The sequence below is a fragment of the Aedes albopictus genome, chromosome 2 (assembly GCF_035046485.1).
Source record: "Aedes albopictus strain Foshan chromosome 2, AalbF5, whole genome shotgun sequence".
NCBI classification, from domain to species: Eukaryota; Metazoa; Arthropoda; class Insecta; order Diptera; family Culicidae; genus Aedes; species Aedes albopictus.
In genome coordinates, this window is record NC_085137.1 from 298,700,771 (window position 1) to 298,716,394 (window position 15,624).

Consider the following 15,624-nt stretch of genomic DNA (forward strand, 5'->3'; position numbering starts at 1 on the left):
ATTTGTCTAAAACTTTGCCGAATAGAGTAGGGGCCGCACACGCATACCGAAGTCGTGAGGGAGCTGCGAAGGCAACTCTCCACGAGGTGAATGTAAATTACACTCTCCTCGTGGAGAGTCACTTTTACAACTCTGTCACGACTTTGTGATTCGTGTGCGACCCCTCTTCTATTCGGCAAAGTTTTAGACAAAACCACAATGCAACAGTCGTCCATAAATCGTTTCTGGATTACACGCTTCTGAGCTGAGAAAATAGCAAGTGAGTGTAACTCTTTGAAAGTGAGTGTTCTCATCCCTGAATGTAGGTGATTCTCATGACTTTTTTTTTACCGAGATGGGCACCTTCGAATGCTCAGAAAATAAGCTTTTCAACGAAATCTCAGCAATTGTGTAGCGATATCTAGTATTCACGACATTTCGCTGACCAACGGTGCTAGCATTGACCGAACTCATCTGTATACAAACGTAGCAAAAAAATAATCTTTTTTAATTAGTTAGCACATGGCAAAACTTAACAAAAAAAATGTAAAAACATGTATTTACAAAGTTATTTGTTATGTGTTATTATAAACCTTGGTTAGGGATATTTTCCGAGAAAACGATCATAGATACCCATGTTAAATAAATGTTGTTTTGGTTTTTGACGCAACGACAACTTGTTGGGCTAACCTCTAACCTTGGACGAAGTGGAAAATGAAGCCCACGAAAAATTCTTATGTAACCGAGTTGGGGATTCAAACGTTGCGATTACCTAGGCAATCTTGAATTATTTCATTCGCAATTTCAATAATCAGATAATCATGGTTTACGCTGTTATTTAATGTGAATCACGTAAAATTTAGAGGACTCACTAAACAGCGTAAACTGATTAAACTATTTTCGTACCTTTCAATTCCGCCCTAGTTTATCCTTTGACAGATACGCGTATTTCGACTACCACTTGTAATCTTCCTCAGTGTCAGTTATCCACGTATCTGTCAAAGGATAAACAATTAGGGCGGAATTAAATAAAAGGTACGAAACTGATAACAATCATTCGAAGAGGGTATTCTGCTTAGAGGGTTCGGAAAGTCGGTACAAGACGATTAAGCTAATTAAACGTCGCAATCACCCAGGTAATCTTTGTTTATTTCATTCGCAATTTCAAGAAACATTTCAATAATCAGATGATCTTACGCAGTTGTTTAATCTGTTTAGTGAATACCCCTATTATTGTTTTTGAGTGATTTGATCAGGAGTGTAATACAAATTAACAGAATAGAAAGTTCACACAAAAACACCTTGTAATAATAAATTGCAGCCCAAAGGTTGGGAACCCATGTCGCAATCTGTATCATCTATCGGCCGTTTGAGCTCCGTCCAAATTTTTATTTGCACTCATATTTCGATTCCATGATAGCAGTATTGGGGAAACGGCTAGTACAGTTTGGATATCCTTCCAGTGTCAGGCAGGGTTCAACTGACCAACCAGAAATGGCCATAAAACGGATGACGGTTATTTGTCTTTGGATTCTTTTGCCGGACCATCCGTCGGTATTCTAAGCATTGGAGTGGAGTGATTCTTTTCCGCTTGGGTTTTGCTATACCGAAAACCATTTTTGGGGAACCAATATGCGAAAACGGCATTCATGGCTCATTTCGAAACGATTTTATGAGCTGAAATCATTTTTTTTATAAGCTGACGTCTGGGACAGCTGTAGGTGTGTTGACTTTACTTTAAGGGGCGAGGGACTTACGACCGGCGGGTAGGACTTGTGCGTTGGATTCATATTATGCCCGGCCGGCATAATAGGGCTGAAAGCTGAAATATTGCATTGACTAGTGCAAACTCGAAGGAAGTGTTAAAGATCTTTGTGGTTACCATTTACTTAGTGGGCTACAATTGGCTCCATTCAATCTAAACCGAATGAAGCATCCTTCTACACTAGACGCTTCCAGTCCCTCTGGATGCATCGTGTAATGCACACATGCACCATGAAAACAGCACGCTTGTGGTTCACAGCGTAAACGTGGTGTCATAGAGAGTTGTCGAAGACGCGATAGCTCGAGAGTTAATAATATCTCGCGTTTAGTATCATACAGGCGTATCTACAATGATCGATTTCTCTTCGTCGATTTTCTCTTCGGATTATTCCGGAAAATAGGACCAATATTCGGATGATCTCTCCGTGTATTTCGGTGAATGACGACTAGGGCTAGTACCTAAAACAACAAAAACAACCAAAAATGATTTGCAAGCAAAGTTATTAGCCGAAGAGAAAATCGATGAAGAGAAATCGATCATTGTAGATACGCCCGTATGATACTGAGCGCGATATATGGGAACCAATACACCTTACGTTCAAAAACTGCAAACGCTCATCGGTCAACTTCCTTCAACGTCCAAGTCTCGTGGGTGTATATAGAGAAACGGGAAGGATCTGTTTATCTTCGTCTGCAAAGTATGCATCTTCAAATGGTTACGGATGTCATAGAAATTCCCATTCGCAACTGCAAGGTTATTAGGCTGCGTCTTATAGCCATCACGACCATGTAAGCATCATCCCACGGATTCGTATTGGCACTCTAACACAAGCCCTCATAGCAGACCTTTTTGTTTGCCCTTACTTAGGTTTTGAGCGCGACTTTTGCAACTGTAAGCAGCAACCGTCGCTCATTCCGTTTCTCGTCAGTATGTGTTCGCTTCATTCGGCCCGGACTTCAAAAACCAACGCCGATGATAGTCTCCGCTCCATTGCGGGTAGAGATGGTTTTAGTACTGATATTAGCCAGATCAACATTGAGCATTGCCTCTAGCATGTATAAAGTGTACGTATATCGCCTCCACTTTAGCATCCTATTCAACAGCATATGCGATCATGTTTTGGCTGGGCATCGTGTTTTGCTGTATAAATGCTCAATAAATGTGCACTTCTACACAAGCGTTTACACTATAACATGTTAAGTAGCTACTTTTGTTAGTTGGATACAGTCCAGCATCTGCGAAAATTGCCTGAATGACCATCGCGAAGGCGCATATTAGCTGTATTTTATAGCTTAAGCATAATAAAAAAAAACAAATTTATCCACCTAGTGGTGATAGTGCCTTTCTCGTCGAATATGTACTCATAATCTTTCTGTCGACGCAATCAATCTTGCCTTAGAGTCAGTGATCAGCCCCAAATCTCTGTGCTTTGGTAACGGACGAGAAGGAGGAAATGCTCACAACAGCGACCTGGGACTGTAGGGGGATTAGGGGCATAATGGACACCCGGGGCGAAATGGACACCCCTGTTTTTGTCGAAACCGCTGACTTTTATGTTGAAGTTTTAATGCATAAGTGTAAAGGAACAAGTAATTGTTCTATTTTGCCAAAGGTCCATTTCTATTTCTCCAAAATAACCAAAATATCATTGAAATTGAAATAGATTTTTCATATGGTGAAATTCTTATAATTTCGAAGGAGCAGCAAATAAGGTATTACCAGTGTTTGAGTGTGCCCACCATGAAAACAAGTGAATTGTTACCTTATCTACATGTATGTGGAGAATTAGCAATGGATGAAGTATTTTATTTTTGATCAGAATTTACTTAAAATAGCAATTTTAATGTTGTATTCGATCCATACTGTTAGGCGTTTAAGAGAGTTTGAAAAAATCAATGCAATTATTTTAGTTTTAAGTTTATTTAATTAACTTTGATGTTATGTAAACTCGTCTAAGATGGAGTATTATACCTGTGGTATTGATCTCCGTGGGCAAATAACTTAACTGGTCGATTTAATCAAAGAATTAGCTTAAAATATGCAGGGGTGTCCATTATGCCCCGATGGGTGTCCATTTCGCCCCGTACCTTTCCTGCCACCCCTAAAAACACACGGTTTACAATTCATTATTTCTTCACAACAAAGACATTCTACTACCTGTAAATGATTGAAATACGTAGGAAACAAGTTAAAGTTGTAAGCCAACTGATAATATGTTAAGTTTTTCTCTGTTATACAGGTCTAACGTACTCATTTGCTTAGGGTGTCCATTATGCCCCTAATACCCCTACCACCTACGAATTTCTGAATCATGAGAATACCTTATTAAGAAAATCAAGAATTTTATCAAGGTCATCATCGAATTGGGCACTTATTCCGACGTTATGGTCAACGTATGGGCAGAGCTGAAAGTGTCAGTCCTTTCAGTTGACTGCTTGGCCACCTTCACTGGAGGCTGCTTCATACCAAAATGACAATTACTAGCCAGGATTAAACTTTTCTCACAGATCACTTCGACAAAGTTTCATCTGCACATTTTATGCTATACGTTATACGTATACTACATATAAGTTTCAGGAATGTTACATATTTTAATTTAAATGGCATTTTCATCAAAAAATTATCCCTTTGCTTTGCACCAAAACCCAAAATCTCGAATGTAAAAAAAAACATGGTATGTGCAATAACTCCGTAACGGTTGATATTTTATCACATGTGTAGAACATTTTTTTCACCACGAACCTAAAAACCTGTATAAGGTAAATAAGGCATAATCAACAACAGTACGCCACAATACTCGGTTCATGGCTGCCGACCACCATCCTCGGCCACGCCCAATAATGCTCGCCAGGTCACGCTCCACTTGGTCCGCCCATGGCGAACACCAATTTGTGCTGGGTTGTTGTCCGGTATTCTTGCAGCGTATTCTTCGGCCTAGCCCTGCCCAGCGTATTCCTCGGCTTCGGCCGCCTTCTGGATGCTGGATTCGCCGTAGAGTGTAGCGAGCTCGTTATTCATCCTTCGCCTCCACACGCTGTTCTCTTGCACACCGCCGAAGCCCACGTCCATTTTACTACTCTTGCTCTTATTAGCGTTTTACCCTTCTTACACCCATAAGAAGGGTATAAATATCGCTCGAAAAACCGACTTTCGATCCGAGGCCCGGAGGGCCGAGTCTCATATACTAATGAACTCAGCTCGACGAACTGAGCAAATGTCTGTATGTGTGTGTGTATGTGTGTGTGTGTGTGTGTGTGTGTGTGTGTGTGTGTGTATGTGTGTATGTGTGTGTGTGTGTATGTGCGTTACAAAAAAAAGTCACGCACGTTTCTCAGCCGTCTGTCAACCGATTTGAGTTCTCTTGGAAGCAAATGAAAGCTACTACATCCTAGTAGAACGCTATTGAATTTTTTTTCGATTGGACGTTTGGTTACCGAGATATCTCTCGAAGAGTACTTATGAGTCATACTTCTAAACTTTTTAAGATTTTTGACCAAGTGTATCATAATAAATATTTCAACCGTTTGTCAATCGATTTGGGTTCTCTTGGCACCAAATGAAAGCTACAGCATCCTAGTAGATCGCCCAGAAATTTTATTTCGATTGGACATTTGGTTACAGAGATATCTTTCGAAGAGTACTTAGGATTTATACAACTAAACCTTTTGAGATTTTTGACCAAAAGTATCATAATAAATATCTTAGCCGTCTGTCAACCGATTTCGGTTATCCTGACACCAAATGAAAGCTACAACATTCTAGTAGAACCCTATACAATTTCATTAGGATTGGACATTTGGTTACCGAGATATCTTTCAAAGACTACTTGGGAGTAATACAGGTTAACTTTTTAAGAGATTTTTGACCAAGGGTACCATAATAAATATCTCAGCCGTTTGTCAACCGATTTGGGTTCTCTAAGCACCAAATGAAAGCTACAATACCCTTGTATAAGGCCCTGAAATTTTATTTCGATTCGACATTTGATTACTTAGATATCTTACGAAGAGTATTTCAATAAATTCTTTTTTTTTATTATTATATTCACTTGTTATCTTGCATTTGTTTTTGACCAGTCTATGGGAAATTATTTTTCAATAAATAATGCTGACCTCATACAAAGTGTATACTAGCAGGTTATTGTTTTCAACAAAATTGTAAATAACAAATTACAAATACACAGGAGTTTTATGAAAACTTACAATATGGTAAATGAAAGCTTTGAATTTATATATTGTGGGAAAAATGCAAGAACCAGACAGCCAAAATAACTAGCTAATGCCAAAACTGATTAACTTAGTAGATATATCATTTTTGTCGTTTTTACACCATAACCATGAATACTAAGTACTTCGGAGCAAATTTATTCGATTGATTAAGAGATATTAGACAAAGTGTATCTCGCTGATTTTCTTATCCATTTGTTAATCGATTCAAGATCTTTTGGCAGTTAACAAAAGATACAATATTCCAGAATATGTAAGCTATTTTTTTAAAAATTTCACACAAGATTCTAGAAGGTGTCTGACATTTCTGGAAGTTAAGTCCATGGTCCATGATGCTATTTTGGAAACCAATCCACTAGATGCCAAATCCACAATATTTTCTAGAACTTTTGGTCAATTACACAAAGTAAATATGTTAAATACAAATAATACAACAATAATTTTAATAAGTGTAAGAAGGGTTCTGTTCACCATAGGTGGATTAAATCGGGCTTTTACATACTACATATAGTGTAGGGGTAAATCGTTTTAGTCCACAGCTTCTTCTGGAGCCCGAAGTAGGCATAACTTCCACGGATGATGCGGTCCCCGCTCTCCTTATTACACGCTCTAACGCAATATTGAACAGCAAGCACGAAAGCACCTTGCCGTAACCCTCTGCGAGTTTTGAAGGGACTCGAGCGTAGGGGCCGTTCATAAACCACGTAGACTTTTTGGGGGGGAGGGGGGGTCTGACCAAAGTCTACGCTTCATACAAATTTCAAAATTTTTGTATGGACAAAAGTTTACGAGGTGGAGGGGGGTGGGTCTGAGATGGCCAAATTTTGGTCTACGTGGTTTATGAACAGCCCCGTTGCAACGGCTGCCGAACTAGCATGCTTTCCCGGCGACTTTTTACATGTTAAACTTATAAATAGTATCCATTGAGAATAGTTGTTCAATGACATTCCACGCGTTACGTTACGTTTTGCGCGAGAATCAAACTTTTGCTTCTAATAGTGGTTGTGTTGTTAGATACAGGGGATAGACAAAATGATCGGGACAGGCAAAATTTTCACTTTTCAAAAAGTGTTCAACTAGCTGTAACTTTTCGAAAAGTGTATCAAATATTCTCAATTTTTTACTGTAAGTTCATTAACTAGATGTGTATCAGTGGTCCAAAATTAGAAAAGATCGGGCCATTCTCCACGAAGTTATAAAGATTCTTGAAAAAGGTAAAATTATCCGATAGCTAACTTTGAGCTGTTATATCTCCGGATTCAATGAACCGATTGAAATGAAATTTTGACCCTTTATGACTTATATAATGAGCTATGAAAAACCATTGACTTAACTTAATATTTTTAACACGGAAGAAAATTATAACGATTAGATTATTTTTCTAATGAAACACCAAATTTTCCAAAATATCAACATCGTTTCAAAATTCCAGATGCAAATTATGGTTTATTTAATTTCACTCTAATTGACTTATATATAAATGAGTTTTGAAGGAAAGTAACAACATAGCCACCAATAGATTGAAAAAGTTATAGAATGCATATTAAAAATGGACCAATTTACTAAAAAATCGTGAAAAAAAAATCACTATAATTTTGTCTCTTGTTAAAAATTTCATGTTAAGTCAAATGTTTTCCAGAGTTCATTATATATGTCATAAATGGTCAAAATTTCATTTCGATCGGTTCATTGAATCCGGAGATATAACAGCTCAAAGTTGGCTATCGGATAATTTTACCTTTTTCAAGAATCATTATAATTTCGTGGAGAATGGCCCGATATTTTTCAAATTTGAACCACTGATGCACAACTAGTTGATGCACTCACAGTAAAAATTTGAGAATATTTGATGCACTTTTCGAAAAGTTACAGCTAGTTGAACATTTTTTGAGAAGTGAAAATTTTGCTTGTCCCGATCATTTTGTCTATCCCCTGTACATGCCAACCAGTATATCAAACGATCATATTTGATTAGAAGATTCATTTAATGCTTTGATATTGTAAATTGGAACTTTTTACTTCAAGAAATATCAATAAATAGAGCGTACCGGGACACCATCGCAAAAAATGACAAATTTTGACTTAACGACAAGAAATTGGCTACTTTCTCGAAACATTTTTCAAAGTTTCAAGTACTACTGGAGAAATAGAAGTAATAATATTCATTTTGGTTCAAAAAGAATAAAAAATCGACAACTGTAGCACCAAAATACCGTTCAACGAAGTTCAAAAACCACGGTGTAGAAGTGCGTGGAATGTGTCCAATAGGGTATCGCGCCACTTGGGCGGTGGCTTCTATATTCGTCTGTTTTCCACTATAACTCAGTCAATTTTGAACCAATTGACTTGAAATGTTGTACACGGGTAGATACTATACCTATCTCACCGCATTCCAATTGGTTCAAATTTGGCTGAATTATAGCGGAAAACAGACGAAAATAGAAGCCACCGTCCAAGTGCCGCGATTCCCTATGTAATTTCGATCAACCCGGTTAAACACGAAGTTAAAACTACGATGTGTACGTTTTTCTTAACACTTATGTTTATGCTAAAGAAGTCAATGATCAACACACTACGAAAAGATCCTGGACCAACCAAGAAGATAATAATGGTATTGATTTCTCGTTCGTCCAATAAAAACCTACATTTACAGCTATTATCAGAAAATTACCAAATCTGTTCCACCTATTATTTGCTCATCTCATCGGTCGATTTTATTCTCGCTCTCCCTTCTCAGATTGTACGGCCGGAACAGATGTCTAGGATGTGGTGAGAAGATTGGCGCAGACGAGTTAGTAATGCGAGCGCTGGATAACGTGTTCCATCTCAAGTGCTTTATCTGCGTGGTGTGCGGCGTGCGGCTGCAGAAGGGCGATCAGTACGTCATCAAGCAGAGCCAGCTGTTCTGCCGGCCGGACTACGAGAAGGAGGTGGAAATGCTTCAAGGATACAATTACGGTGAGGTTTGGGAGAGATTCATTCTGTTCCATAAACGGTTATGTTTGTTTAACGAGAAACGGTCATTCCGCAGATGATTATTGCTGTGATGACATTTTTCAAACGAGAATCGACGGCCGACGTGGACCGAAACGACCTCGCACTATTCTGACCACCCAGCAGAGGAGAGCCTTCAAGGCGTCATTTGAAATATCACCCAAACCATGTCGGAAGATTCGGGAAGGGCTGGCCAAGGATACGGGTCTTAGCATACGGATAGTGCAGGTAAATTTGTTTGCGATGGTGTGGTTGCGACTCCTCTCAGGATGTCACTGAATAATGTCTTTCAATCAGGTGTGGTTTCAAAATCAACGTGCCAAGATGAAAAAGATGCAAAAGAAGCAGCTCAAGGATGGTAACAAGGCGAATCACAGTAACAGTAACAAAGGAAACGAGTCACAGGACGAATTATCCGAAAGCGAATCAAAACTGCCGCTCAAAATCAAGGATGAAAATTCAAGTGAGTTCATATGACACATTCTACCGTGACGTTACAACGTTTTGATGCATTCGTAGTCAGATTTTCCACTATAATTCATGAGAACGATTGTTAACCTCAAAATATTTTTCCATATTCGGATTCCTTGTAAAATTTCTGTTATATTTGACCATTGAACATTTAGTTTTCATTATAAAAACGTGTTTTCAATGCGTATTTGTAGCGTGACGTTACAACGCGCTAGAATCCGACCCTCTCTACCGCGCTTCAACATCTTAAAAAATCTGCTGGGATTTTTATGTTATTCTGAAATTTTTTTCTACCATTGAAATTTATTGATTTGTTCTTCAATTCAATGAAATAAAAAATATATATTTCGAATTTGTTTGACTTTTACATTTCGTGACGTTCAACGCCCGTTCAGTATCAAACAGGGTTCTGCTCGTGTCACGAAAATGCACATCATGTTAGAATCAGAATAATCAGCCATATTTGTGAATATATTATTGCATTATCTTCACTGCTTCAAGGGAAACTTTATTCTATTGAAAACCCGTTTTGTGATAAATGGCTCGGAGGGCCAAGTTATTGCTATCAGCTGTATGAATATTCCTTCATGAAGGTTAATGACACTGGCACCCATCTTCGGCTTAGTACCACGCATATTCTTCTCATTTTATCCCAAAGACTAGACCGCTGAGATCCATTACTTTGCACCGCCAGATATTTAGATTTTTTAGCACACGGTGTGTCTGGTAGAAGAAATTTATTACAAAAAAATAAGCATCGCTCATTTTTACGTTACGTGAAAGTTGACGCTACTAGCTTTCATTCAAGCCCAACATCGAAATATTTCATCGGGGGAACTTTTTCATACAAAAATTGGGTATGTTTATTAAGTAAAAATAAGGATTAATTTGGAACCGTTCATTTTGTATGGGGAAAACAGTATTCTGAAAAAGCTGTTCGAGATCCCTCGGTGGATTTTTTGAGGGACCGTGCAAATGAAAGCTGGAGGCCTTTATTTTTAAATAGCGAAAAATTTGGCGATGCCCATTTTTTTGTTATAAACCTTTCCCATACACACGCCGTGAGCATAGAACTCATCACGCCGCGCCGCACAGTGCTGCGAATGTATGGAACTGCAGCACAAAAATCATAACTAACGTACCATACATTTTTTCTCAATAGTGTCTTCGGTGAAGTTGACAAGCTTGATAAAAGCTACAATTTGCATAAATGTCCTATGTATATTTTATAATCGCTTAAGTGTCTTAAATGCCAATTTATTCAAATCTTGCTGTTTTTTTTTTCTAGAATGCAATTTAGGCAATTATATACACAAATAGATCATAATGAAAAGGTAATTGCAAGAATGACTTATTTACCAAATTTTATCTTCATCGAAAATTTTGTTTCTTGAAGGTCGTACGTTTGGCCATTTCTTGTCCAGTTGCTTACTTTAAAACTGGACAATTCGTAGAAGTTAACCCTCAAATTGTTCGTAGAAATCAGCAGTTTCATAAGGAAACAAGGGAACAATATAAACTGATACATTTTTCGTTTGAACGGATCAGAAAAGAACACTTGATCAATAATATCATCGATTTTGACTATAAATACATCACTCGTAAAAAAGCTCGATTACTAACAAATTAGCAAATAAAAGCAGCTGGAGTCGAATTCAGTATTCAGTGGATACTATAAAGAAAACATGGTGAAAAAATCAGAGAGGTCTTTTGAGGTCATTTTTTGTTTCATCAATTTGAATTTTGGGGTCGTTTTTCCTCAACGCCATATAGTACTTACATTATGACATTTTATTTTCACAAATATCAAAACATGTTGCCGTGCTAAACGAAAAAACCCGATTTAATCCACCTATGGTGAACAGAACCATTCTTACACTTATTGTTGTATTATTTGTATTTAACATATTTATTTTGTGTGATGGACCAAAAGTTCTAAAAAATATTGTGGATTTGGCATCTAGTGAATTGGATTCCAAAATTGCATCATGGACCATGGAAAAACTACCAGAAATGCCAGACACCTTCTAGAATCTTGTGTAAAATTCTTAAAAAATAGCTTACATATTCTGGAATATTGTATCTTTTGTTAACTGCCAAAAGATCTTGAATCGATTAACAAATGGATAAGAAAATCAGCGAGATATACTTTGTCTAATATCTCTTAATCAGTCGATTAAATTAGTTTCGAACTACTTGGTATTCATGGTTATGGTGCAAAAGGACAAAAATGATATATCTACTAAGTTAATCAGTTCTGGCATTAGCTTTTCGCTGTCCGGTTCTTGCATTTTCCCGCAATATATAAATTCAAAGCTTTCCTTTAACATATTGTTAGTTCTCATAAAATTCCTGTGTATTTGTAATTTGTTATTTATAACAAGTAAGTGAATAGATAAATAAAAAAGAATTTATTGAAATACTCTTCGTAAGATATCTCAGTAATCAAATGTCGAATCGGTATAAAATTTCAGGGCCTTATACAAGGATATTGTAGCTTTCATTTGGTGCTTAGAGAACCCAAATCGGTTGACAGACAGCTGAGATATTTATTATGGTACCCTTGGTCAAAAATCTCTCAAAAAGTTAACCTTACTCCCACGTACTCTTTGAAAGATATCTCGGTAACCAAATGTCCAATCCTAATAAAATTGTATAGGATTCTACTAGAATGTTGTAGCTTTCATTTGGTGCCAGGATAACCGAAATCGGTTGACAGACGGCCAGAATATTTATTATGATACACTTGGTCAAAAATCTCAAAAGGTTTAGTTGTATAAATCCTAAGTACTCTTCGAAAGATATCTCTGTAACCAAATGTCCAATCAAAATAAAATTTCTGGGCGATCTACTAGGATGCTGTAGCTTTCATTTGGTGCCAAGAGAACCCAAATCGATCGACAAACGGCCAAAATATTTATTATTATATACTTGGTCAAAAATCTTAAGAAGTTTAGCAGTATGACTCATAAGTACTCTTCGAGAGATATCTCGGTAACCAAACGTCCAATCGAAAAAAAATCAATAGCGTTCTACTAGGATGTAGTAGCTTTCATTTGCTTTCAAGAGAACTCAAATCGGTTGACAGACGGCTGAGAAACGTGCGTGACTTTTTTTTGTAACGCACATACACACACACATACACACACACATACAGACATTTGCTCAGTTCGTCGAGCTGAGTTCATTGGTATATGAGACTCGGCCCTCCGGGCCTCGGATCAAAAGTCGGTTTTTCGAGCAATATTTATACCCTTCTTATGGGTGTAAGAAGGGTAAAAATAGATTCTAATGATGTGTTGTAGACCTTCCATTTTGAATTTCACTGAAAACTTAAACGTTCAATAATGTTGAGCTAGGCCAAAGATGAATCTGTTTTTTTTGTATAATAAACGCGATCTTCAAGCTTATAATGGCCGAGCAACATACTTCAAGCATGTATGAACAGCATGGCATACTAGATAGAACAAAATTTTGAAGTCGATTTTTTCACTTTTGTCTATGGGACGCAGCACTGTGCGCCGTCGAGATAAACATTTCTTAAATAATCTATGCAATGTCATCAACTCAAGTAAAAACGCTTTAAGATGTGTGCGAGAATTGATTGAATTAAAGGCATACCAGAGGACTTACAGTTATAGCTGACTTTCCATTGGACGTGAGATTTCGCGATGCTAATTAAAAGTTTATAATAGAGTTTGCAAATGATTAGAATTTATCAAAAAGTATCCTACACGTTCTGGCTAGCAGTCAAAATTTGAAAATTTTTGGGCATTTTTAAAATTTCTTTCACTGTTTGTCCCACCACTCTTTGGATGGTCGAGGGGGGGGGGGGATAATAAAGCATTTAATCTGAAAAATATTAAAAATTCATCGAATTTGTTAGAGATTTTTTTTAAAAGACCCGATATTTTGATAAATATTTTTTTATCTGCCCCCTCAAAATACCAAATCCAGCCAAACATTTTTGAAGGAGTGGGGGGGGGATAGACAAAAAGACAAAATAAAATTTGTATCAGCATAAATATAATTTGCATGATTTTTCAATATTTTAACTACCACTAGGCAAATAGAACCTTAAACCAAACGTTCTGAAAAGTTAAACAGCTCTCTAAGTATTCAGGGTCCTTATATATGAGTCGGTGATTATTGTGATATCAAAGAAAGACGTATCACTGACATAATTTCCATCCCTGTATATTTCAAGATCCTTATTATTTAGACAGTTGGTGTCCTCGACAAAGTTGGCTGGTCAAGAACTTTCAATTGCTGGGCCGTACTTATGATTTCAAATCCTTCCACTAGGAGGCGCTAGAGGGCATACACATTTTTAGTATCGTTAACCTCAGGATCCTGGTAGTCCAGAACTTTCTGTTACATAGTCGTTTGGTTTTAATTTCTGCCGCACCGTGGCGCAAGTTGCAAATTTTCAAAAGCATACCAATTTTATTAATTATCTTGAAAACATTCAACAAGCCGTAATTCTCAAATTTTGACTGATAGTTTCTCAGCTTATTATCTGTAATTACTACAAATTTAGACTTGATTGGTTAGTTTTACACGAAGATGGAGCGCTTGAAGTAGAATTCATCTTTTTTGACTGTCGTTCCATTAACTCTTAAATCTTGGAACCAAGTAAAAAAAGTTCCAGCTTGTAGAATACTTTTTGAGAAATTATAATCATTTACCAGCTTTTGCAAAATGGAAACTAGCGTCTTCTAGTAGCGAAATCTCGCATCTAATGCTAAATTCACTGCAAGTCCTTGACTTACCAAACAATTTTGCCGAAGAAACCATCTTTCTAAGTTATCGGGGTCTTGAGATATATGAAACTTATCTATCCATCAACTGTAAGTCTCTGACCAACCTATGAGTAGGTCGGCTCCAGAAGCACGTTCTCCTCCATTTGGGAAATTTTGTGTCATGACCAACCTTACAACTTTGCTGACAACACCAACTCTCGAAGTTATTAATACTCTGAGATATATACCTTACCGGTCAGGTTAAGGCCGGGGTGGCCTCTGCTGTACATAGTAGCCGCCTTCATTCCACTCGGTCCATGGCTGTTTGTCTCCAGTTCCGCACTCTGCGTAGGGTCCGCAGATCGTCCTCCACTTGGTCGACCCACCTAGCTCGCTGCGCTCCACGTCTTCTTGTACCGGTCGGATGACTCTCGAGAACCATTTTAGTCGGGTTGCTATCCGACATCCTGATGACGTGACCCGCCCACCGTAGCCTCCCGATTTTCGTGGTATGGACGATGGTTGGTTCTCTTAGCAGCTAATGCAGCTCGTGGTTCATTCGCCTTCTCCAAGTCCCGTCTTCCATCTGCACTCCGCTGTAGATGGTACGCAACACCTTCCGTTCGAAAACTCCAAGGGCGCGTTGGTCCTCTGCACGTAAGGTCCATGTTTCGTGCCCATAGAGGATGACCGGTCTAATCAAGTACACGAATTCATCAACTGCCTCGATTTCATCACCGTCGATATGAATTCGGGGTGGCGGTCGCGGTGATTCCTCCCTGGAGCCTTTTGCCATCATGTACTTTGTCTTCGACACAATAATGACTAATCCGATTCGCCTGGCTTCACTCTTTAGTCGGATGTACGTTTCCGCCATCGTCTCAAATTTACGAGCAATAATATCAATATCATCGGCGAAACCAAGCAGCTGAACGGACTTCGCGGTTGAGGACGAAAACGGAAGAGTTCTTTTTGTCCGTATCGGAGATGGATTACGACGTCATTGTGCTGACAGAAACGTGGCTGAATGATCAGCATTTGTCTACGCAGTTATTTGGTAACAGTTACGCTGTGTACAGGGACGACCGCAATTCAGTCGTCACTGGACTATCTAGAGGAGGCGGAGTACTGATTGCTGTTGCTAATTACATGTCTTCGAGTCTAGTCCAGGTTCGGACCGTCGCTGAACTGGATCAAATCTGGGTCAAGACCGAGTTGAACGAGTGCAATGTGTACATCGGCGTTGTGTACTTTAGCCCAGATCAGGCCACTACCACAGCTACAATCGAGGATCATCTTGATTCAGTGAGGGCTATCTCCGAAGCCACTTGCGCCTCAGATATCAACATCCTCTTCGGAGATTATAATCAACCGAATTAAGTTTGGACCAAATCCCCTTCAGGCTTTGCCTACCCAAACCCAATTGAATCTCGCTTCACCGCTGCAT

At 38.3% G+C, this 15,624-nt stretch overlaps 1 protein-coding gene across 1 annotated transcript in view; it reads left to right on the forward strand.

The window, feature by feature from the left end:
- LOC115270260 (LIM homeobox transcription factor 1-alpha) overlaps positions 1 to 15,624 on the forward strand; it is a 95,841-nt gene that overhangs the window by 32,730 nt on the left and 47,487 nt on the right. Inside the window, exons 3-5 of the mRNA XM_029879525.2 lie at positions 8,708 to 8,928; positions 9,002 to 9,192; positions 9,262 to 9,427. Of these exons, the coding sequence (XP_029735385.1) occupies positions 8,708 to 8,928; positions 9,002 to 9,192; positions 9,262 to 9,427 (578 nt within the window). The remainder of the gene's footprint in view (positions 1 to 8,707; positions 8,929 to 9,001; positions 9,193 to 9,261; positions 9,428 to 15,624) is intronic.